The sequence below is a fragment of the Pongo abelii genome, chromosome 1 (genome assembly GCF_028885655.2).
Source record: "Pongo abelii isolate AG06213 chromosome 1, NHGRI_mPonAbe1-v2.0_pri, whole genome shotgun sequence".
Classification (NCBI taxonomy): domain Eukaryota; kingdom Metazoa; phylum Chordata; class Mammalia; order Primates; family Hominidae; genus Pongo; species Pongo abelii.
Genome location: NC_071985.2, coordinates 227689072 through 227714202, shown reverse-complemented (window position 1 = coordinate 227714202; position 25131 = coordinate 227689072). Strand labels below are relative to the sequence as shown.

The following is a 25131-nucleotide window of genomic DNA, read 5'->3' as shown; positions in this document are numbered from 1 at the left end:
CCCGTTATGTAATCTGGAAAGAGTGGGCACTAGCCACTCCCCCTGCCCTCTGGCTCTCCTGTCTCTGTTCTTCTGGCCAGGCCCTCCCCAAACGCTCCACCAGGCCAAGTAAAAAGAAGAATCTGCCTCTGCCCGGCCGGGCACGGTGGCTCACGCCTGTAATCCCAGCACTTTGGGAGGCCGAGGCAGGTGATCACGAGGTCAGGAGTTCAAGACCAGCCTGGCCAAGATGATGAAACCCCGTCTCTACTAAAAATACAAAAATTAGCCAGGAGGGGTGGCAGGCGCCTGTAATCCCAGCTACTTGGGAGGCTGAGGCAGAGAATTGCTTTAACCCAGGATGCGGAGGTTGCAGTGAGTTGAGATCGCGCCACTGCAATCCAGCCTGGGTGACAGAGTGAGACTCTGTCTCCAAAAAAGAAAAGAATCTGCCTCTGCCCTCTGGAGGCACGGGCTGAGGACCCTCCAGGGCCAATACCTGATGGTGACCCTGGGGGTGGGGGCCAGGTGGGGTGGAGGCCAACCCACCAGCCAGCAAGCAGTGGGCCCAGTGTCAGCACCTGCGGGAGGGGTGAACAGGGCCTGGTGTGGGCAGCACAGACCCTTCCTCCAAATTAAACAATTCTGGGCTGGGCACGGTGGCTCATGCCTACAATCCCAGCACTTTGGGAGGCCAAGGAGGGTGGGGATCACTTGAGGTCAGGAGTTCGAGACTAGCCTGGCCAACATGATGACATCCCGTCTCTACTAAAAATACAAAAATTAGCCAAGTGTGGTGGCAGATGCCTGTAATCCCAGCTACTCAGGAGGCTGAGGCAGGAGAATCGCTTAAACCTGGGAGGCGGAGGTTGTAGTGAGCCAAGATCGCGCCACTGCACTCCAGCCTTGGCGACCGAGTGAAACTCTGTCAAAAAAAAAAAAAAAAATTAAACAATTCTGAAGGCGAGATGCGTGGGTCCAGTGCCCCAGCCCATCTGCCAGTCCATTTGTTTGGAAGATGCTGGCGGAAACCCGGGCCACAACCACCTGGCCCCTGGCCAGCCCGTCCTTGAGCTTCAACCAGGCCTCAGCCTTAGCCCCCAACACCCTCCCCTCCCCACAGTCTCTGATGGGCCCTGTCCCAGCCCTGGGTGCTGCTGGGGTGGGGGATGGAACAAAGGGGACAGGCGCCACCAACGCCACCAAAGGTCACTGACTCCTCCAGCCTCAGTTTCCTCCTCTGTAAATGGAGACAATCCTAAGCCCCTGACTAGGGTGATTACATGAGGCTGCCTGTATGAAAGGACCCCACTTGGAGCCTGGCAAGCCCGAGAGAAACGTCTGAAGGGGGCTGGCGGTCACCCAGCAGCTGCCGATGCCCACCTCCCCCAAGACAGGAGGGATCCGAGAGGGGACCCACACACTCCTGCGCTGCCCAGACAGGTCTTTCTCCAATCCTCAGGGCCCCCAGGCGCTGGGACTGAGGCATGTGAGATGGGGGATTGAGGCAGCGGGGCCACGACAGGGCTCACAGAGCGAGGACTGGGCCGGCAGATCCACGCAGTGGCTTCACCTCCAGCCCTGGAGTGGGCACTGCAGGCCGCCTGACTGCAGCCCCCCCCAAGACAGGCTGCCCCCAGCACTGCAGAGAGTGAGTGTGTGACTGCCACTGTGGCCTGGATAGAGGAAGGGGGAGAGGGTTCTGCTGGCAGGAAGCCCAGGGCCGGGCAGGGGAGAGGCCCTCGGAAGCCGGGGAGCCCGAGCCTGTGCTGGTCTCTTCCCTGTGCTCAGGAACAGACTCCTGCTGAGCTAGGGACTCTCTCAGCCCCCTTTCCCTGGCTGTCCTTACAGCAGGGACACTAACATCTGCCGGGGCCCTATGTATTATACCAGGACTCTGGACCAAGGGCCTTCAAGGTGGCATCTCCTTTAATCTACGCAGTGACCCTGTGATTGGATCACCATCACCCCGTTTTACAGAGGAGGAAGCGGAGGCTCCGGACGCCTGGAGAACTGCCCATGTCGCCCAGAAGGAGTTGGGCGCTGCCGCAGGGTCTCTCCACCACCCTCCATACCATTGGCTCCTCCTTCACAGCCGAGATATTCGAGCTCCACATGCTGTGGGGTCGTCCCAGGCTGAGCGAGTGGTCCTTCTTGCTCAGCGCTGTTCAAGCCCTGAGGCCACGTGAGCTCAAGTGGGCCTCTCCCAGCCCCAGATGTGTCCCCTGACTTGGACTCTGGGAGCCCTTCAGGCCTGGACAAACCTCCCCGACCTTCGAGCCCACTGGCATGGGCCCCTCCCCGGGCTACCCTGTGTGTGTGGGGGCAGGGAAGCCAGACAGCAGGGCCCTCAGGCCCACTCGGCTCACCAGCGGGGTGGGAGGCCCAGTCACTGCCCAGCATCTGGCCGGACCATCATCACCCACCCAACCACCAGCCACAGCCTCGGGACAACTGCAGCCTGGGGTGGGCCGACCACAAACCAGCTGCTACGCCATTCTAAGCTCTGTCTCCAGGATGTCTTTCAGTGCCATCAGCCCTGCCCTGCGCTGGCACATCCTCAGGCCACCACCGCCCTGCCTCAGTCCCTCCCCGTCTCACACTTACCCCCTCCAACCCAGCCTCCAGAACCAGCCGGGCTCCCCGGGTTCAAATCCCAGCTCCAGCTCCTGCCGGCTGTGCCATCTCGAACAAGTTGGGCCTCAGTTTCCTCATTTATACAGCGTAGGCCTCACAGGCCTCACAGGGTGGCCATGGGGGGTGAATAAATTAATCCAGGAGAGTGCCCTCCAAACTCGGAGACAGTGGCCAAAAATCACAGCAGAAGAACAGAACGCAAGTCTGCAAATGTCACTGTCTTGATTAAAAGCCTGCCCCCGGCGCAGCCACTTAGACCCTGGGGCCCCGCCCACCCACTGTTCCTGGTGGAATTGTTAGCTCCTCTCACCGACGCCTGGATCCCACTGTGGAGCTCCCCTCGCTCCATCTAGCCTGGGAGCCCTTAGAATCTAGACTCTATCGGGGATGCAGGACCCAGGCCCAGCCTGGCCCAGGGCAGGTGCCAGGGAAATGCTTGTTGATTTGAACTAGAATCAATTCGCAATCAACCGTCTCTCACCAGGGCTGACTTCCAAATACCCCAAGGCTTGGTCCAGCTGGGCTCCACCTCACTCTGTGTGTCAAGGGGGCAGGGCTCCCTGGCATCCAAGTAGGACCGTGCCCAGAGGGCAGCCCACATGCCTGGACGCCCGCCTGGGGTCAAACCTGGTCCCCTTGGAAGAGCTGAGACTCAGACTAAGACCCAGCAGCTGCCACCTGCCAGGGATTTTTCAGCCTGAGGTGAGGGGAAGAGGCGGAAATGAAGGCTGTTCCTCAGGGCTGTCTGCGGCCAAGCCAGCACAGCTACATTCCAGCCTGACTGCCGGCTGCTGGCCACTGCAGACTTTTAATCCTGGCCAGACAAACTGAGAGACTGGGGCCCTCTCGAGGGCCAAGTCTGTCCAAGGAACAAAGGCTCCTGGGCCAGGCTCCCAACCACGGAAAAGACAGGCTGGACTTCCAGGACAGCTAGGATTTCAAACCATCTACCCCATTGTCGAAACACTGGTCCTGTTGGTTGGAAACTGTCACTACTGTCCCTGTGGACATGCCCAGCAGAGACCCAGGCTGCCTCAGATGGGCCCTGTCTGACTGTTGGCCCACAGAAGCCAAGGGCCCTTCCCCGCTAAGCCCAGGACACAGGCCCAGCCTCCAGAGGCAGTTTCTGTGCAGGGCAGCTATGGGGTCTTAACCCATTTCGGCATTACAGAGGAGGCTGTTTCCTGAGAGCCTCCCATACGGGCCTGGAGGGGTTCTGCCTGGATCCTGTTCATTTACATCTCGAGAAGCACAAAGCAGGGACAGGTATGGAGGTTCACGTCTACAGTCCCAGCACTTTGGGAAGCTGAGGCAGGAGGACTCCTTGACCCTGGAGTTCAAGACCAGACTGGACAACATGGCTGAGACCTTGTCTCTACAAAAAAATTAAAAATTAGCCAGGCATGGTGGCACTCACCTGTGGTCCCAGCTACTCAGGAGGCTGGGGTGGGTCTCTGGAGCCTGAGAGGTTGAGACCAGGCTGGGCAACATAGTGAGACCCTGTCTCTACAAAAAGTTTAAAAATTAGCTGGGCACGGTGGTATGCGCCTGTGGTCCCAGCTACTCAGGAGGCTACGGAGGAGGATGTCTTGAGCCCAGAAGGTCAAGGCTGCCGTGAGTTGTGATGGTGTCACTGCACTCCAGCCTTGGCGACAGAGCAAGACCCTGTCTCAAAAAACAAAAAAAGAAAAAGAAAAAAGAAAAAAAAAGAAAATGGCCGGGTGCAGTGGCTCACGCCTATAATCCCAGCACTTTGGGAGGCTGAGGCAGGCAGATCACGAGGTCAGGAGTTGAAGAGCAGCCTGGCCAACATGGTGAAACCTTGTCTCTACTAAAAATACAAAAATTAGCTGGGCATGTTGGCAGGTGCCTGTAATCCCAGGTACTTGGGAGGCTGAGGCAGGAGAATTGCTTGAACCCGGGAGGCGGAGGTTGCAGCGAGCCAAGATCATGCCACTGCACTCCAGCCTGGGTGACAGAGCAAGACTCCATCTTGAAAAAAAAAAAAAAAGAAAATTGGCCAGCCACGGTGGCTCAAGCCTGTAATCCCAGTACTTGGAGAGGCTGAGGCAGGTAGATCACCGTAGGTCAGGAGTTCAAGACCAGCCTGGCCAACATGGTGAAACCCCGACTCTACTAAAAATACAAAAAATTAGCCAGGCATTAATCCCAGTTATTCAGGAGGCTGAGACAGGGGAACTGCTTGAACCCGGGAGGCAGAGGTTGCAGTGAACCGAGATGGCGCCACTGTACTCCAGCCTGACGAGAGAGCAAGACTCCGTCAAAAAAATAAAATAAATAAATAAAAAGAAAGAAAATCATACCGAATTTTGGATATAACAACAGCTACAAATAGACAATGTGCTAAATGCTTTGAACATTTAGAGCCTTCAGTAGGGACTCCACTTCCAACAGTGATGGAATCAATAAATCAGACCCACCTTCCCATTTGGGACAACTAAAAAAGCTGGATGAAGCCGGGTGCGGTGGCTCACGCCTGTAATCCCAGCACTTTGGGAGGCTGAGGCGGGCGGGTCACGAGGTCGGGAGATTGAGACATCCTGGCTAACACGGTGAAACCCCATCTCTACTACAAATACCAAAAATTAGCCAGGCGTGGTGGCAGGTGCCTGTAGTCCCAGCTATTGGGGAGGCTGAGACAGGAGAATCACTTGAACCCAGGAGGTGGGGGTTGTAGTGAGCCAAGATTTTGCCACTGCACTCCAGCCTGGGTAACAGAGTGAGACACTGTCTCAAAAAAAAAAGAAAAAATGTATGAGGTTGGGCATGGTTGTTCACACCTATAATCCCAGCACTTGGGAAGGCTGAGGTGGGACAATCATTTGAGGCCAGGAGTTGAAACCAGCCTGGACAACAGAGCAAGACTCTGTCTCAGCAAAAAATTAAATTTAAAAAAAAAGACTATATAAGAGGGTCTTTAGAAGTGGGAAATCTAACCAGAAAGATAAGCAAATTTAATGTAGCGTATCCTCTGGACACCACCCTTGGAAGTTCTGGAGGCATGACGCCAGAGTCCCCTACTGCTGCCCCTGCTCCTCTGCCAAGAGCCACGGCATTTCAGCAATGCAAGGGGACAAGAGGGAAATGCCTGGTGACCACGTAAGGGGTCACCTGTCTAGTCATGCCCCTCATATCTCAGGGACATGGACACGGAAGACGGTGACCACTTACTCTGCTGGTGGGAGAATAAGTGGCTGTCTGGATGACAATCTGGAAATGTCAGAATGAAATTGCTCACAGCCTTCCACACAGAAATTCCACTGGCCTAGGAATTCCCTCTACAGATGCTCTTTCACAAGTGCACACAGACATAAGAATGTCCACTATGGCACCATTTGCAAGAATGAAAAACTGAGCTGGGCTTCGTGGCACACACCCAGCTACTCAGGAGGCTGAGGCAGGAGGATTGCTTGAGCCAAGGACTTTCAGAGACTAGCCTAAGCGATATAGCAAGACCTCGTCTCAAAAGAAAAAAAAAAGGTGAAATATTGGAAACAATCCAAAAGTTCGCTATTAGAGGCATAGTTTAAAATTTCAGGCATATCCATGTATATCGTGAAGCCATTAAAAAGGATGAGGAGGCCAAGCGCAGTGACTCATGCCTGCAATCCCAACACTTTGGGAGGCCGAGGCGGGTGGATCACCTGAGGTCAGGAGTTCCAGACTAGCCTGGCCAACATGGTGAAACACCTTCTCTACTAAAAATACAAAAATTAGCCGGGCGTGGTGGTGGGTGTCTGTAATCCGAGCTACTGGGGAGGCTGAGGCAGGAGAATTGCTTGAACCTGGGAGGTGGGGGTTGCAGTGAGCCGAGATCACGCCACTGCACTCCAGCCTGGGCAACACAGTGAGACTCTGTCTCAAAAAAAGAAAAAAATTAAATAAAAGATGAGGAATGTTTTTATGTATTGGCAAGTTTTTTTGTACTGGCATATATATATATATATATACACATATATATATATATATTTTTTTTTTTTTTGAAATAGAGTCTCACTCTGTCACCCAGGCTTGAGTGCAGTGGCACAATCTTGTTCACTGCCACCCCTGCCTCCCAGGTTCAAGCGATTCTTCTGTTTCAGACTCCCGAGTAGCTGGGATTACAGGTGCCCCACCACCACACCTGGCTAATTTTTGTGTGTGTTTTCTTTTTTTTGAGACGGAGTCTCACTCTGTCGCCCAGGCTGGAGTGCAGTGGTGCAATCTCGGCTCACTGCAAGCTCCGCCTCCCAGGTTCACGCCATTCTCCTGCCTCAGCCTCCTGAGTAGCTGGGACTACAGGTGCCCACCACCACACCCGGCTAATTTTTTGTATTTTTAGTAGAGACGGGGTTTCACCATGTTGGCCAGGCTGGTCTTAAACTCCTGACCTCAAGTGATCCGCCGGCCTCGACTTCCCAGAGTGCTGGGATTACAGGTGTGAGCCACTTTGCCCAGCCACAAATGTATTACTTTTACAAGCAGAACAAAAGTACACATGTGGGCGGGCAAGGTGGCTCACGCCTGTAATCTCAGCACTCTGGGAAGCCGAGGCGGGCAGATCACTTGAGGTCAGGAGTTTGAGACCAGCCTGGCCAACATGGTGGAACCCCATCTCCACTAAAAATACAAGAAAAAGGCCAGGTGTGGTAGCTCACGCCTGAGACCCCGTCTCTACTAAAAATACAAAAAAATTAGCCGGGCGTGGTAGCGGGCGCCTGTAGTCCCAGCTACTTGGGAGGCTGAGGCAGAAGAATAGCATGAACCTGGGAGGCGGAGGTTACAGTGAGCCGAGATCGCGCCACTGCACTCCAGCCTGGGTGACAGAGTGAGACTCTGTCTCAAAAAAAAAAAAAAAAAAAGATACAACCAAGCATATGCTGAGAATAGGTGACCATTCTCTGCTGTTCATGGGGTAGGTATAATACAGGGGACACTCCAAAAGGTCTGTAACCCCCAGTGTCACCCACACCTGGATGCAATCTCCCTTCAGTAAATAAGCAGGGCCAGGCTTATTTAATTAAGTGGCCATTTTATTATGTGAGTGCTAGGGGCTCACATATCAACATGCTGTCACTGTCACTGTGGCCCACATAACTCTATATTCCCTGAATACTAGCAGGGGATGAGCTTGTGGGGGTGAGCGAAGGAAGAAAAAGTCAGCAGCTCAGATTCCTTGCTGGGGAGGGGATGGCCCTGGGAGGAATTCTCCATGACTCGCTGTCCGCTTCATAAATCTGTCGGGCCAGTCATCAGGGAGACAGAGATAAAGGTTGGAACAGGCTCAGATCTGACAACAACCAGAGGGGTCCGTGGCCCAAATGCCCCGAGGCCAGGCCAGGCCAGGCTATCCTGCTGGGGCCGGGATGTTTCCCAGACCAGGCTCCAACTCGGGTAGGAGAATGTTACTGGATTTCATGAACGCTATTCCTGACCCCGACTCCCAAAATGAGTCATGGCAGATATATATATATATTTTTTTTTTTTGAGGTGGAGTCTCGCTCTGTCGCCCAGGCTGGAGTGCAGTGGCTCCATCTCGGCTCACTACAAGCTCTGCCTCCCGGGTTCACACCATTCTCCTGCCTCAGCCTCCCGAGAGCTGGGACTACAGGCACCCGCCACCACGCCCGGCTAATTTTTTGTATTTTTAGTAGAGACGGGGTTTCACCATGTTAGCCAGGATGGTCTCGATCTCCTAACCTTGTGATCCGCCCGCCTCAGCCTCCCAAAGTGCTGGGATTACAGGCGTAAGCCACCGCACCCAGCAACCCTTTGGCATATGGAGTCTAGGTCTTTCTTCTGTCAGAAGTCTTTCTTCTGTCTGCTGCTCTGGCTGAGCGGCAAGGCCCCCTCCTCTGCCCTCATATCAGAGCTGATAGCTCAAACTGCAGGGCTGAGAGGGCTTAACTTACTGATTAATGGATGAATGAGACAAAATGGATCCAGCCTGCAAGTGGCTCTTAAACCATCCGGACTAATTCAGTGAGTGTGAGTCCTTGGAGCCCTCCAAGACCTGCAAAGCCCCTCCTTTCACTGTGTCCTCAAACCTCCTTTCTAGAAAAAAGAGATAGAAAACATACTCACCGGTTCCTGAACAAAGGCTGAGCCAGCTTCGAGGTGGAGACCCATGTTTTGTCAGGACTGAATTCATGCTTGACTTCTGCAGTGGTGGCACCCTGCCTGGACCTCCAGCCACATGCCAATGCCACAGGCCTCTCCAATCAGACACACAGGTCTCCGTCCTGCTTTGCCCAGTTGCCGTCTCAACATAGAAGGCTTCTCCCCGACTCAGCCCCAGTCTTAATTTCTGCAGCTGAACCTGTCTGCACAGAAATCCAAGGCGCTCTCAGCCCTGCCAATTTGTTCCCCTTCCAACACAGGTCCCCTGGGCGCTGTATATTTGAAGGCACAGACTTCGCAGCCGCCGCTCACACTGCATTTCCTTGTTGGTGGTTGGTTCCTTCTTGGATTTTCCATTCCCGAGTGCCCATTCGCGCCCTGGAATGGGCTCCCACACTGCTGGCTGCCCTGGAGGTGCCGTCCCTCCTTTCCAGGAAAGCAACGCCACAGAGACCCTGGCCTCTGCAGTCCCAGCAGCCAGCAGCAGCCCCTCTGCTGGGATCCTTGGCTACCAGGAAGGCCTTAGAGTTTGGTGGCTTTCCCCTGCCAGGCAGAGGGGCTGGTTACAGCAGGAGATCAAGTTAGCCTCAAAACATTAGAAAAACCCAAGCCAGTCTGCAGAGCACCACAGCCGCCTCAGGGCCGGTTACCATAGCTACCCTTGGCTTCCCAGCCCAGCACCTGTCTGCCCAGCTCAACTCTGCTGATTCGCAAGACTTTGCTTGCTCAGCTCCTGGCACTGCAGACTGGACCTGCTGCCCCCCAACTTGGGGGGTACCACTCTTCCTGGCAAAGCCTTGGGAATACTTAGCAAGGTCTTTCTGAAAAGGCCCTGAACATCACGTAGGCTTCCCCACTTACTGCATAGATGGCCCCCATATTTATTTTAGCCACTGTTCAGGCTGGGCTTGTCAGCCAAATCTGTCTCTCTGCTAGGCCCAACCCTATGAGGTGTGGGAAGATAAGGGATGAGTCCTCGCTGCCGAGAGGCAGTTTTATCGGCACAGCACTAGGTAGGGGTTTGTTTCAGGTTTTTTTTGTTTTCCTTTTAAGTAGACGGTGTCTCACTATGTTGACCAGGCTGATCTCAAACTCTTGGCCTCAAGTAATCCTCCTGCCTCAGCCTTCCAAGGTGCTGGGATTACAGGCATGAGTCATTTTAGTTTTTTAAAACTTGAACTCTTCCAGGAGCAAAGCCATTTCCTTCTAATACACTCCCAAAGACAGCCCAGAAAGAATGTAACATCCCCTTTTTACTTGCATATGAACCAAGACAGGAAAATTAAACTCCCACTTGAGCTTCAAGTCAGTGACAAATAAAAATTAAAAATACTGAAAAAATAAACTCCCATTGCACTCAATACTTCAATGGTTAAAAACAACAACAACAAAACAGGCCAGGCACAGTGGCTCATGCCTGTAATCCCAGCACTTTGGGAGGCCGAGGCGGGTGGATCACCTGAGGTCAGTTTAAGACCAGCCTGGCCAATATGGTGAAACCCTCTCTCTAGTAAAAATACAAAAATTAGCTGGGTGTGGTGGTGCCTGCCTGTCGTCCCAGCTACTCGGGAGGCTGAGGCAGGAGAATCGCTTGAACCTGGGAGGTGGAAGTTGCAGTGAGCCGAGAATGCACCATCGCACTCCAGCCTGGGCAAAAGAGACTCCGTCTCAAAAACAAAAAAAACAAAACAAACAAACAAAAAGGCACAACAAAACAAACAAACAAACACATCACAAGCATTTGCTGGAGTCTCCAGACTTCATTAACCGCCTTTCAACATTTTTTTTCCTCCCAGTGTTTTTTCACTATAGTTTCTTCTAAGCATTTAAGTGATTGCCTGGAATAAAATGACTTATCTACATAAAATTACACAACAACTAAATTCATGTTCTCAAAAATATTTAATGATACAAAGGTTCATCTGTTAACTGAAAAGAGCTGAACAGAAACCATACATATTTTGTAAAATACACACACACACAGCAGAACCCCAGCTGAGACACCTCACAGTGTCAGTGATTACTATGTGGTGGTGGGCTGGAGGATCATTTTCTACATGTGTAAGCTGCTTATAAAATTGTAAAAGCAACAAGTGGGGGTTTATGAAAAACTTTCAGGAATGGGTTATCTGTGGTGGCCGTGAAGCTTACTTCCTCAATGGCTTTTTGACCACAGGAAGCTTGGCAGCAACAACAATTTTAAGGTGAACCTGCCAGAGGCAAGATGAGTAAGTAGCTGTGGATTCATTTAGTTTCTGCATCCCTCCAGCATGACCGTGAGTAGCACAGCCGTGGTGCCAGCCTCCTGAGTTTACCATCTCATCAGAGGCTAGCCACACACTAGGAGTTACTGACCGTTTCTACATGCTGGAGACTGTGCTAAATCTCTTATAGACATGACTTCACTTACTCCTCACCTAGGAACACTGAAGGAAGGACAATTACCCCATCTTCAAAACACAAAACAGACTCAGGCTAAGCATCTTCCTCCAAGTTACACCACTGACAAGTGGTAGAGCCAGGATTTGAACTCAGAGCTCTATAATCAAAGCCTGCTGTCTTATCCATGATCTTGCCATCCAAACCCAAAAACAAATGACCTAGGCCGGGCGCGGTGGCTCATGCCTGTAATCCCAGCACTTTGGGAGGCCGAGGCAGACGGATCACGAGGTCAGGAGCTCGAAACCAGCATAGCCAACATAGTAAAACCCCGTCTCTACTAAAAATACAAAAAAAATTAGCTGGTGTAGTGGTGGGCGCCTGTAATCCCGGATACTTTGAAAATTACATCTAAAAATTACTAAGAGGCCCAGGCACAGTGGCTTATGCCTGTAATCCCAACACTTTGGGAGGCCGAGGCAGGCAGATCCCCTGAGGTTGGAAGTTCGAGACCAGCCAGACCAGTAAGGTGAAACGCCATCTCTACTAAAAATACAAAAATTAGCCGGGTGTGGTGGCAGGCGCCTGTAATTCCAGCTACTTGGGAGGCTGAAGCAGGAGAATCGCTTGAACCCAAGAGGCAGAGGTTGCAGTGACCTGAGATCAGGCCACTGCACTCCAGCCTTGGTGACAGAGAGTCCGTCGCAAAACAAACAAACAAACAAAAAAACTAAGGGTTTTTGTAAATAGCTTCAGGCCAGGCACAGTGGCTCATGCCTGTAATCCCAGCACTTTGGGAGGCCGAGGCAGGCGGATCATGAGGTCAGGAGTTCGAGACCAACCTGACCAACACGGTGAAACCCTGTCTCTACTAAAAATACAAAAATTAGCTGGGTGTGGTGGCGCATGCTTGTAGTCCCAGCTACTCAGGAGGCTGAGGCAGGAGAATCGCTTAAACCTGGGAGGCGGAGGTTGCAGTAAGCCGAGATCACGCCACTGCACTCCGGCCTGGGCGACAGAGCTAGACTCTGTCAAAAAAAAAAAAAAGAAAAAAATTGCTTCAGCACTTTTGGAGGCCGATGCAAGCGGATCAGGAGATTGAGACCAGCCTAGCCAATACAGTGAAACCCCATCTCTACTAAAAATATAAAAATTAGCCAGGCATGGTGGCGCTTGCCTGTAATCCCAGTTACTTGGGAGGCTGAGGCAGAAGAATCGCTTGACCCGGGAGGGGAGAGGCTGTAGTGGGCCAAGGCCGTGCCACTGCACCCCAGCCTGGGTGACAGAGCGAGACTCCGTCTCAAAAAAAAAAAAAAAAAAAAAAATAGCAGCTCCAATGGAGAACTCCTTACTACCTAATCTGACCCATAACAGACTGTGGGAAATGACAAAAAGTCCAATCTTGTCCTTCCCCTAAATGCCCTTAAAGCCACTGCCACCAGCCAGGTGCAGTGGCTCATGCCTGTAATCCCAACACTTTGAGGGGCCAAGGCAGGTGGATCACCTGAGGACAGGAGTTCGAAACCAGCCTGGCCAACATGGTGAAACCCCTTCTCTACTAAAAATAGAAAATTAGCCAGGCTTGGTGGCACATGCCTGTAATCCCAGCTACTCGGGAGGCTGAGGCAAGAGAATCGCTTGAACCCGGGAGGTGGAGGTGGCAGTGAGCCCAGATTGCGCCACTGCCCTCCAGCCTAGGCAACAAGAGCGAAACTCCGTCTCAAAAAAAAAGGATAAAAAAGCCACTGCCATCAATAATGGGATGAATCGTCATCCCGGAGAATGGTGCTGCTGCAGGTCTGACCGGCACAAGCTAGAGCTGACAGAGGCCTAGGCTCTGGGTCTCCGAACCTCCTTCCCTAAACCCTGTACAGCTTCCTGGGCCAACTCTAGCCCCAGTTCGGCCACCTGACCCACAGCTGATAGCTCCCTCTAGAGGCAACAATTTTTCTTTACTGATAGGGACTGAAGAAAAAGACTTGACCTTCATACAGGCCGCATTTGAAGCCTGAAGGCAAACCTAGATTAAATGCAAATGCAATTACAGGGCACCAGTTTCATTCCTCCAGAGCCTTGCTGCAAATGACCTCCAGTGAGTATAACTGTAAAGATACAAGGAAGTGGAGAAAGGCAAAACGTTGATGGTGGTGGATTGTCTTAAAATTCTTTACAAGGCCAGCACAGTAAAACATCATATGAATGAGCCAGATTTCAACATAAATAAGGGGCAACTAAGAAGCTAGACTCAATTGTCTCAAAGGTATCAAAACTAATCACCATAGCAAGGTTTCCTGTGCTTATTTTAAGTCCTTTGCTGTTGGGTCTAAGAGGTGCTGAGGGGCCACCATAAAGTACTAAAGACAATGATAACCAACAGTTGTATCTAAGTGTATATGTGTTAAAACCCACACATCCTAATAGTCTTACAATGTGATCATGCGGGGAAGATGGAACTCTGTCAAAGCGGTGGTCACAATACCAGTTTGAACCTCAGCCCCAGGAAGTACCCTGCTGTCTTAAATACAGAAATGATGTGACCTGGTCCCATCACCCGTTGACACAAACCACTTCCAACCTAGAGGACAGAGTCGGAAGCACCAGGGAGAACATGAAGAATGGCAGTCTGGTCACCAGCCTCCGGCACCCCCAGGAAAAAGCTCTAAATGGCAGGGTTGTTCATAGGTGCAAGTTCAGGTCCAGCCTCCCACAGGCAAAAATGGAGCTTTCCCAAGAGCTGGTCTGCCAGTTCTTCTTCCTTCCAAACAGCCCAGTCTCCAGCTCTGCCCTGTGGTTGTCTCTGGCCTCACATCAGAAGTCAATTTGGATAAATCTACTTTTTAAGAGCCCCCGGAAGAGATTTTCTAGATTTTTTTTTTTTTTTTTTTGAGATGGAGTCTTGCTCTGTTGCCCAGGCTGGAGTGTAGTGGCTTGATCTCGGCTCACTGCAAGCTCCGCCTCCTGGGTTCATGCCATTCTCCTGCCTCGGCCTCCTGAGTAGCTGGGACTACAGGTGCCCACCACCATGCCCAGCTAATTTTTTGTATTTTTAGTAGAGATGGGGTTTCACTGTGTTAGCCAGGATGGTCTCGATCTCCTGACCTCGTGATCTGCCTGCCTTGGCCTCCCAAAGTGCTGGAATTACAGGCGTGAGCCACTACGCCTGGCCGTGAGGTTTTCCAGATTTGAAAGAAATTTCCTCAGCATAAAATCTCAGGATTAAAAAAAAGGAAGGGCTCTTGGGTCCAAATTTATATCTATCAAACCCGTTTAAGTTTTTCTTTTCTTTTTTAAAGATAAGGTCTTACTCTGTCGCTCAGGCTGGAGTAGTTGGTGTACTCCAGCCTGGAACTCCGAGGCTCAAGCAATCCTCCCGCCTCAGCCTCCCAAACTGCTAGGATTACAGGTGTGCATGAGCCACCATGCCCAGCCCTATCTATTAAACCTTGATTGAATGTAACAGACCAAGTACAACTGCACCAAACGGATGGGCTGTAACCATCCACACTGGCTCCAAGGAAGCAGACCGCTGGACCCCAGGTCTGCACGTGGCTCAGGCAAGGCCCGTGGCGAGCCCTTGTATCCATTATGCTTGAGATCCTGCAGGTCGGCCTTCTTCCTTCCTTCTCAGTACATTGTTATGGCCCCAGTTTCCTTATTTTTATCCTGATTCTAATAACCAGGTCCTTGAAGAACTTTTTGAGGAATCTCTGTTTTAATGGCACACAAACTGTTCTCTGCTGTTTTACTCCTGAGTACCACACAGAAGACTAGAGCAAATTCTAGCTCATGCAGCTTTAAAAGAGAAACTTAAGACTATTATACGACATTCACGAATTACATAAAAACACTGTTGCTAATGAGGGCACCGTTCATGGCCATGAAGCTCCATCACGTCTCTTGTGGTCAGGCTCGAGACAAAGCTTTCTGGTAGGAAAGTTTCTTCCCTTATTAAAAACGCGAGCATCACTTCATTTTTCGATAGAACTTAGGTCTTCGGTATGGTTTCTCTTTATGTGCCTCCTCAGGTTCTCTTGCTCCAATTTTCTCTGATGCTCCAGGAAGTTTAAAATTGTAATCTGTTGTGACATAAGGTACTGTCCCTTCGATCCCACGCTGAAATGGAAACACAAAGAGAATGCATGGAAACACTCCAGGTCCAGCCCAGAGGGGTTTACAGCACTCTCTCACACCTAGAAGGTAGTGTCATGGTGACGGTCTGGATGGGGACTTCTCACTTTTAAGGCATTTGATCCCTTCTTCAGAGCCCCCTTTAATCAACTGACTCGGTAACAAACGTGCCAAGGCCTCCCTTCTGTCCCATTCCATCAACACAGCAAACAGCGTGAGGCTGAGTGGGGGTGTAGTGCACGCCCCTTTCAAATGAGGGACACCGGAGGATGAGAATGGTAGGAACATCCCCCGTCCCCAGAGCCCACTCGCAGCCCCTGTGGCTGGCTCTGGGGCACACAGATACCTTGGCCTGGTCCCGTGATGCCTCTGAAGACTGTCCTCAGGAGGGCAAACCTGGGAGGGCCTCTGCTTGCTCCAACACAACCTACTCCTATGTAAAGGCTCCACCACGGGTTGCAGTGAGCCCAGATCGCGACACTGACACCACGAGTGACAGTGATTCATGGTCTCAGACCCTGGAGGTGGCCCTGACACCGTCTTGGCTCACTCAGGATCTACAACAAACTACAGGTTTCCCAGATCACCCATTCCCATGACCCTTGACCCTACTTCAGCTCCTCATTTCTGTGGACCTGAGTAGGCTCCTTCCAGGGCTGTGGCCGGGGTAAAGCTCACCTGGCACTTAAGGACACAATGCGGAATGGCAATAGCTCCAACAAGCAGACAATTCACGGTTCTTAGCTCTTCTGGGGGCACAGGGGTAAGGATGTGGTACAGCCGCTTCTCCATGTCAATGCCTCTACAGATGCCTTCAAGACACGCGCACAACACAAAAATCACCCTTTTGGAAAACATCAAACCTCTCCACCGTTAGAAACTGCAGAATGGTTTTGAACATAAGTCTTGATATCAACTCTGTTTTGTTTTGAAAATACAGAGTTGGCCAGGTGCAGTGGCTCACGCCTGTAATCCCAGCACTCTGGGAGACCGAGGCAGGTGGACTGCCTGAGATCAGGAGTTCGAGAGCAGCTTGGGCAACACAGTCAAACCCTGTCTCTACTAAAAATACAAAAAATTAGCCGGGCGTGGTGGCAGGTACCTGTAGTCCTAGCTACTCGGGAGGCTGAACAGGAGAATAGCTTGAACCCGGGAGGTGGAGCTTGCAGTGAGCCGAGATGGCGCCACTGCACTCCAGCCTAGGTGACAGAGTGAGACTCTGTCTCAAAAAAAGAAAAAAAGAAAATACAAAGAGTCAAGAGACGGAGTCCTTGAACATTGGGACAATTCCTACCTTCCCTGTGTTCAGCCACGAGGAACCAAAATGGTCTACATGCAAAAGTCCTAGATTGGGCTGGCTGCGGTGGCTATGCCTGTAATCCCAGCACTGTGGAGGCTGAGGTGGGTGCATCGAATGAGGTCAGGAGTTTGCGACCAGCCTGGCCAACATGGTGAAATCCCATCTCTACTAAAATCACAAAAATCAGCTGGGCATGGTGGCGCACACCTGTAATCCCAGCTACTCGGGAGTCTGAGACACAAGAATCACTTGAACCCGGGAGGCAGAGGTTGCAGTGAGCCCAAATAGACAGAGAGAGACTTTGTCTCAAAAAAAACCACAAAAAAACAAAAAAACAACAAAAAAACCCCAGCCTGGGCACAGTGGCTCACGCCTGTAATCCCAGCACTTTGGGAGGCCGAGGTGGGCGGATCACGAGGTCAGGAGTTCAAGACCAGGCTGACCAACATGGTGACACCCCATCTCTACTAAAAATACAAAATTAGCTGGGCGTGATGGCGCATGCCTGTAATCTCAGCTACTCAGGAGGCTGAGACAGAAGAATCGTTTGAACCTGGGAGGCGGAGGTTGCAGTGAACGGAGATTGCACCATTGCACTCCAGCCTGGGTGACAGAGCAAGACTCCGTCTCGGAAAAAAAAAAAAAAAAAAAGTCCTTGATTGTTGGTGAGTACAGGCCAGGGGGAAAATCCACCACTAAGGAACATACAGAAGACAACCTGATATCACTGTTCCTCCTTTATAGTCTGTGAAAATGCCTTTGAGAAATACAGTGTTGTCCAAATCTGAAATGTGCATTTAAGGACTTTGCTAATTTGGGATTACTTAGCTCCAGCACCCTTCCAAAACTCCACATTTATTGACCTCAGGAAACCAGGGCAGGTCAAGGAAGTGGGGACCCAATCCTGCTGGGGACTTCGAGCCCTGGTCCAGACCCTGCATCTGAATGATGGGAAGTGCCAGGCTGTGGCACAATTGCGCCTGGGTTCAGGTCATTCCTGGCTGTGGGGATGAATTTTAAGAGAGGAAGTGGAGAGTTCAGTTAAGAAACTTTTCAGTAGATGCCAGTGGCTGACTAGCATGTTGAGAACAGGTAGAAGAAGCTGACATATTTTGAAGAGAGAAGCCACCAGACCATCTAATGGGCTGAAAGTAGCAAATGAAGGCTAGGGGATGCCAAGGAGGGGCCAGGGTCTGACCTGGATGTCAGAGTGAATCTTCCAATGGACCAAGTACGAGCCTGGGGTAAGGAGGAGAGGGTGCGGGCAGGAGGGTCCTGGGGGTCCCAGACCTGCATGCCAGTCAGGCACTCAAGTGAAGATGCGCACTGACAAGGTGGGTTTGGAACGCAGATGAACAGCTGTGTTGGAGGACACTGCAAAAAGGGAACACCTAAAGATGGATTTAGAACCCAGCAGTGACTGAGACAGCCTGGGGAGAAGTGTCGACCAAGAAGAAGAGGGCCAAGCCCAGGCCCTTGGGAAGCCTACATTTACAGGAGCTGGCAGACGAAGCAGAGAAATAGCTGCTTCCTTCCTGGCCTCCAGCCCCTAAGGCGTGCTATATAGATGAGTGGGGGTTCTCCTACCTCTGTAGCTTAGACACAGCTACAAGGTCAAGACCAGTCATCTACAGTTGAAGCAGTGGATCTTTTTCAGTAGGTTTATGGATATGTTTTACTCTCAGACTCACCAAAGCCCAAGCAGTCACAGATTGGAGTCTGGGCAAGCAGGATGGGCCCATTCATGTATCCTCTGACGTCATCCTGGATCTTGCAAAGACCAACCCAGCTGGCGTTCACAGCATATAGTATATGGGTAGGGGCGACATCAGAGTGGGTAATCCGGAGTGCAACTGCATTGAAAGGGACCTGGAAAATGAATTTGCATCTCACTCTATTCATTGCTACTTCGAAAGACCACTTAATTTTTACAACTAGATTAACCAGCTATCTAAAGATAGGTCTGCCAAAGTGCCTACCCCAAAGTATCTCTAAAGAATACAAACGGCCAGGCACAGTGGCTCACGCCTGTAATCCCAGCACTTTGGGAGGCCGACGCGGGCGGATCACGAGGTCAGGAGTTCAAGATCAGCCTGCCCAACATGCTGAAACCCTGTCTCTACAAAAAACACAAAATTAGCCGGGCATGGTGGCGGGCGCCTGTAATCCCAGCTACTTGGGAGGCTGAGGCAGAAGAATCGCTTGAACCTGGGAGGCGGAGGTTGCAGTGAGTGGAGATCGCGCCACTGCACTCCAGCCTGGGCGATAGAGCAAGACTGTCTCAAAAAAAAAAATTAATAAATAAAATATAAAAATAAAAAATAAAATAAAATAAAATAAAAAATTCTTTAGGCTGGGAGCAGTGGCTCACGCCTGTAATCTCAACCCACTGGGAGGCCAAGGTGGGTTGATCACTTGAGGTCAGGAATTTGAGACCAGCCTGGCCAACATGGCGAAACCCTGTCTCTACTAAAAATACAAATATTAGCCAGGGATGGTGGTGCGTGCCTGTAGTCCCAGCTACTTGGGAGGCTGAGGCACAAGAATCACTTAAACCCAGGAGGCGGAGGTTGCAGTGAGCTGAGATCATGCCACTGCATTCCAGCTTGAATGACAGACCAAGACTCCATCTCAAAAACAAAAATTAAAAATAAATAAATAAATAAAATACAAAAATTTAGCCAGGTGTGGTGGCGCATGCCTTTAGTCTCAGCTACTTGGGAGGCTGAAGCACTAGAACTGAGAATCACTTGAACCCACGAAGCGGAGATTGCAGTGAGCCAAGATTGTGCCACTGCAATTCAGCCTGGGTGAAAGAGAAAGACTCTGTCTCAAAAAAAAAAAACAAAAAAAACACTTAAATTTAAAAAATAAATGTGGGCCGGGCACGGAGGACACGCCTGTAATCCCAGCACTTTGGGAGGCTGAGGCGGGTAGATCATCTCAGGTCAGGAGTTCGAGACCAGCCTGGCTAACATGGTGAAACCCTGTTTCTACTAAAAATACAGAAGATTAGCTGGGCGTGGTGGCGCACGCCTGTAATCCCAGCTACTCGGGAGGCTGACACAGGAGAATCGCTTGAACCCGGGAGGCGGAGGTTGCAGTGAGCCAAGCACGTGGCATTGCATTCTGGCGTGGGCAACAAAGCGAAATTCCATCTCAAAAAAATAAATTAATAAATGTGAAGTAATACAAGACAGATTAAAGTATCGGCAGATAAATTTCACATTCACTTAAAGAGCACCTCCAGGTGAATAAATGACCCATAAACTAAAACCCCATTAGCAAAGTGACTTAGACTCTCCAGGGGAGATAACTCAGAGGCCTGGAGCCCACGCCACCATCGGGCCCAAGAAACACATCCTTGCTGCCCAGGTCTGCCGCTTCAGCCTATGTGACCTAAGGCAAGTGCTTCCACCTGACAGTGCCCAAGGCTCAAAGCTGTAAATGAAGCATGTCTTAGCCTTTCTCTCATAGGGTGGCCACGAAGTCACTGAGCCCCTCCATGCTTGGCAGAGTGCCTGGCACGGAGCAAGCGCTCAAAACCGGACAGGCTGTGCGGCAGAGCAGACCTGGGCTCAGAGTTGGGCGTCCTGTGGCTTCAGTCCTAGCCTCAACTTTGACTACACCATTTTGGGCAAGCTGACTCCCAGTCCCTGGCCTTGGTTTTACCATCTGTAAAATGGGGATAATAACAGGACCACAGTAAGTAGTGGAGTTACACAGGCTTAGAACAGAGCACTGCACAGAGTAAGCATTTCAGAAGTGCTACCTGCCGCTAGTTTTGTTTTTTTCATCATCCTGAATCCTAACACTATCATGCTTTCCTCCCAAAACAATTATTAGCAGCCTGGATTCCAAGTTGCAAATACTCTGGTGGTGGAATCTACTTTTGACAACAGTAATGTGAAGTACTTCTTTTTTTTTTTTTTTTTTGAGTCGGCATCTCGCTCTGTCACCCAGGCTGGAGTGCAGTGTCATGATCTCAGATCATTGCAACCTCCGCCTCCTGGGTTCAAGCAATTCTCCTGCCTCAGCCCCCTGAGTAGCTGGGACTATAGGTACATGCCACCACGCCTGGCTAATTTTTTCTATTTTTAATAGAGGGGGGTTTCACTGTGTTAGCCAGGATGGCCTCGATCTCCTGACCTCGTGATCTGCCTGCCTCGGCCTCCCAAAGTGCTGTGATTACAGGCGTGAGCCACCGCGCCCGGCTAATGTGAAGTACTTTAAGAGTGCTCTCTGGGTGCCAGGTTCCACTGTGAACGCTCCCTGAATCCACACGTTCACTCTCTGAGGCCCAGTAGCACCCCTGCTCTACAGCTGAAAAGTGGAAGTGCTGGAGCAGCCCGTGCGACCAGGTGGGACATTCAAACCCAGTACGGAGCCACACTTATCCTCAGTACAGAACCGTGGCTAAGAGCAGTCACTGGAGCTGAACTACCTGGGCCTGCATGCCAGCCCGGCCCCTAGTGCTGAGTCCCTCAGCCTCTCTACACCTCAGTTTCCCCATCTGTAAAGTGGGAATAACGACACAACCTGTGTCACTGGGATGTTCTGATTAAATGAGCGAGGAGTTATGAAGTGGTTAGAAGAGTGCCCAGCACACAAAAAACCACACAAGTGTGTAACAAAATGAAGACAATTTCTCCTGTAAGTTCAGATTACCTGATAGGGTGTCAGGCTATGTAAAGGAGAAAGTGGTTTGGGCATCGGGGGCTGCAGCTGGCTAAGGTAACTCAAGATGGACAGATCTCGAAGAATTTTGTTATGTGACTCTCTGAAAGGCAAATCACAACAAGGTAAGTAGACATTTCACCCTCAACGGCCACCTCCCACACCTGTCATCACAGAGGTCGCATCTTCACAGAGTACTGGGCTTTCCAACACTGGCCCCCTTGACAGACCCCAACTGGAAAAACAGGAAGCGTAAAGACTCTCCTTTAAGTCAAAGTTGCTGGCAGCCAGAGGTAGGGGACACTTCTGGATATTTCCACTGGGAACATAACAGTTCAGAAAACAACTGGTTCGTCTTTGTAAATGCACAGCTGTGATAGAGACCTGAAGATTTTAGAGGACTCAGGCCTTTAGAGGAAATGAGAATGGCAGGCCTTTTTCGACGGAAGGAAAAATAATTCTTCAGCCAAATGAGGGTTAGTTACCTATTTCTTGGAGTTATTCTGAATGCAAAGTCTGTATAAACACCTATCAGTTTATGTCCAGTGAACTCAACTGGACTCTCTTTTTCTTCATCAGCAAATTCCAAAGCATCTGCAAATGCTGCGAGTCTGAAACGTCGATTTCTCATCTTGGTCTTGCTTTTTGTGTACAAGCCATCCATGTCATCTACATACTGCGGGGTAAGGTCTGGCATGTATTTACTGTGGTCAGAGCTGAACTGAACCACATGGCTGGGAGACAGCAATCGGATCAGATCAATGAGAAGCAGGAGCCCCTGGTCTGTGGGGAAGAGACATTAGCACAGCTGATACGCTCAAGAACAGTGACGCGCTCAAGAACAGTGACATGCTCCTACGACAAATGGGTGCATTTGTTCTAAGACAAAGAAACCATCAATACGTTGGACTTCGGCTGGGCACAGTGGTTCATGTTTGTAATCCCAGCGTGCCTTGACAGGCCAAGGTGGGCGGATCACTTGAGGCCAGAAGTTCAAGATCAGCATGGCCAGCATGGCAAAACCCCATCTTTACTAAAACTACAAAAATTAGCCGGGCAGAGTGGCACACTCTGTGTGCCTGTGGTCCCAGCTACTCTGGAAGCTGAGGTGGGAGGATTGTTTGAGCCTGGGAGGCAGCGGATGCAGTGAGCCGAGATCACGCCATTGCACTCCAGCCTGGGCAACAGAGTGAGACCCTGCCTCAATTAAAAACAAAAAACAAAACACTGGGCTTTAACGTGGATGTCTGAAACTAACAGTACTCACACTGCCTGTCCTCCCCTTGCAGATGTGCACATGCAGGCTTACCTGAAACCCATCCCATAGTGTTGACGATGAGAGGGGACTCTCTCTTGTAAGCGCTGAACACGTATTTCACTATGTCAATATAACTCTCATAGTTGTTTTTACAAGAAGGTTTCCCATAATATACCATCTTCTGTGGAGTCCTCAGGTGAGTGAAAGGTGGTCCTAAAAAGATAAAGATAAGTAATCAGATGAGTAAGGTGAGTGATCAGTCCTGGCTACTTAAAAGGTGGTGAGGGTTTTGTTTCAGCCGTTATCACTGACAAAGAACCTTAGGAAATCTGAGACCATCCTACCTACAGGAATACTCTAATTCCATTTTTTGGAAATCTAAGCTTTCAACTTAACACAAAGACATGCTCACTTTCACATAAACGGCTAATGCCAATTACGTCCTAACATGGCCATTCATTCAGTGAACACACAAATCTGCTAACTGCTGGGCTTGTTCCAGTGATTGGGACATATCTGTAAACAAAACAGACAAACATCCCCACCCTCACAGGGCTTCTATCCCAATGAAAGGGCAATGAATAGTCATGTGTGTCTTATAGGAATACAGCAATGACTCTGTTCTAGGCCCTTCACATAGAGCCTCTAATTTTCTTTCTTTTTTTTTTTAGACAGAGTTTCACTCTTGTTGCCCAGGCTGGACTGCAATGGCGCGATCTTGGCTCACTGCAACCTCCGCCTATCGGGTTCAAGCGATTCTCCTGCCTCAGCCTCTCAAGTAGCTGGGATTACAGGCATGTGCCACCACACCCGACTAATTCTGTATTTTTAGTAGAGACGGGGTCTCTCCATGTTGGTCAGGCTGGTCTTGAACTCCCAACCTCAGGTGATCTACCCGCCTCAGCCTCCCAAAGTGCTGGGATTACAGGCGTGAGCCACCATGCACAGCCAAGAGCCTCCAATTTTCACAATCCTGTGGCAGGTAGTAGTATCCTCATTTTTACACATGAGGAAATTGGGAAAGAGATCAACTTGAACAAGGTCAGCCAGTCAGTAAACAGCAAGCTGGCTGTTTTACCGGACCCAGAGGGCCCGGCTCCTGCGTTCACACTCCTAATCATGACATATCTCCTCTAGCCAGGGACAGGGAGCTGAGCAGTTCAATGAGGGCAGGGCCAACACAGTCAGCAGGCCAGTGACCAGGACTGTGTGTGACAGGGTCAGAAGGGAGATGGCCTGGGTCACAGTGTGACTACAGCAAGGCCATCTGTGACAGAGACTCAACCGTCAGAGTGGCCACTATGATGGGAGCTGGGAATTCAGCCAGCGAGGCTCCCTTCAAGGTTGGGGCCAGTAAGGGCAGGGATGTGGGGCAGCCAGCAGCAGAGGGAGTGGCCTGTATAGCTGAAAGAAGACTGAGCAAATATGCAAATATATTGTAAATAATCATAGGCAGGTTTCTTCCCACCAGAGAACCAACTTACAAATATGAAAGTGAGGAAGGCTAACGAGAGTGACACCTGGTGTGTTAAGCCAGAATCAGATGAGTCAGAAACTCATGGCTCTCTTTCTCTCTGTCTCTCTCTCTTTTTTTCTTTTTATTTTTTTTGAGACGGAGTCTCACTCTGTCATCCAGGCTGGAGTGCAGTGGCGCAATCTCAGCTCACTGCAACCTCCACCTCCTGAGTTCAGGTGATTCTCCTGCCTCAGCCTCCCAAGTAGCTGGGATTACAGGCACTTGCCACCACACCTGGCTAATTTTTGGATTTTTTAGTAGAGATGAGGTTTTGCTATGTTGGCCAAGTAAGTTGGTCTCAAACTCCTGACCTCAAGTGATCCGCCTGCCTCGGCCTCCCACAGTGCTAGGATTACAGGCATGAAGCACCGTGCCTGAAAATAGATAGAAAAGGTATCTACAGAAGTATAGATCTATATGCATACATACACATATACATATGTATGTTTGGGTTTAAATATGCAATATATGCTAGCTCTGTGCACTGAGGGGATCTAGAAACAATGACACACCAGAGGCAACAAGCGTGCAAGTACTGAAACTCTGGTTTCAATCTCTCTCCATGAAAAGGAGCCAGGGCTCTCTGGAAAAATAGCTCATTCCAAGGCTATGGAAGAGAAAGTGAAAGATGACCCCAGAACTTCCTGTTTTGCCTGAAAGTTAAGACAGTGCTCAAAAAAGGATGGAGCCATGGAGTAGCCAGGGTCAGTACAGTTGGAGGGCCCAGGCCAAGGGTGCAGTCAGGACCTAGGACGTAAGAGGAGCTCAGTAGACAGACAGGTCCTAGGAGGTGGCCAGCAGGGCAGAGCGGCTGCTTATACATAGGGATATTGTACACATAAATTAATGTATTCAGAATAATGAGAGCCAAGTTTTCTTGTTTTCGTTTTTTTTTTTTAAGACAGGGTCAGCTGGGCATGGTGGCTTACACCTATAATTCTAGCACTTTGGGAGGCCAAGACAGGTGGATCACCTGAAGTCAGGAGTTCGAGACCAGCCTGGCCAACGTGGTGAAACCCCGCCTCTACTAAAAATACAAAAAATTAGCCAGGCATGGTGGCGGGTGCCTGTAATCCCAGCTACTTGGGAGGCTGAGGCAGGAGAATCGCTTGAATCCAGGAGGCACAGGTTGCAGTG

General features: G+C 50.5%; 1 protein-coding gene across 2 annotated transcripts in view; it reads right to left on the bottom strand.

Moving 5' to 3' along the window:
• Nucleotides 1-10619: 10619 nt before the first annotated feature.
• NOL9 (nucleolar protein 9) overlaps nt 10620-25131 on the bottom strand; it is a 32954-nt gene continuing 18442 nt past the window's right edge. The window contains exons 7-12 of one of the 2 annotated variants that reach the window (XM_002811562.6): nt 22530-22691; nt 21706-22003; nt 21212-21323; nt 18235-18412; nt 15922-16055; nt 10620-15228 (exon numbers count right to left, since the gene is read on the bottom strand). In XM_002811562.6, coding sequence (XP_002811608.1) covers nt 15079-15228; nt 15922-16055; nt 18235-18412; nt 21212-21323; nt 21706-22003; nt 22530-22691 — 1034 coding nt within the window. In that variant the 3' untranslated portion in view covers nt 10620-15078. The remainder of the gene's footprint in view (nt 15229-15921; nt 16056-18234; nt 18413-21211; nt 21324-21705; nt 22004-22529; nt 22692-25131) is intronic. The other variant, XM_054542068.2, reaches the window with a different exon arrangement.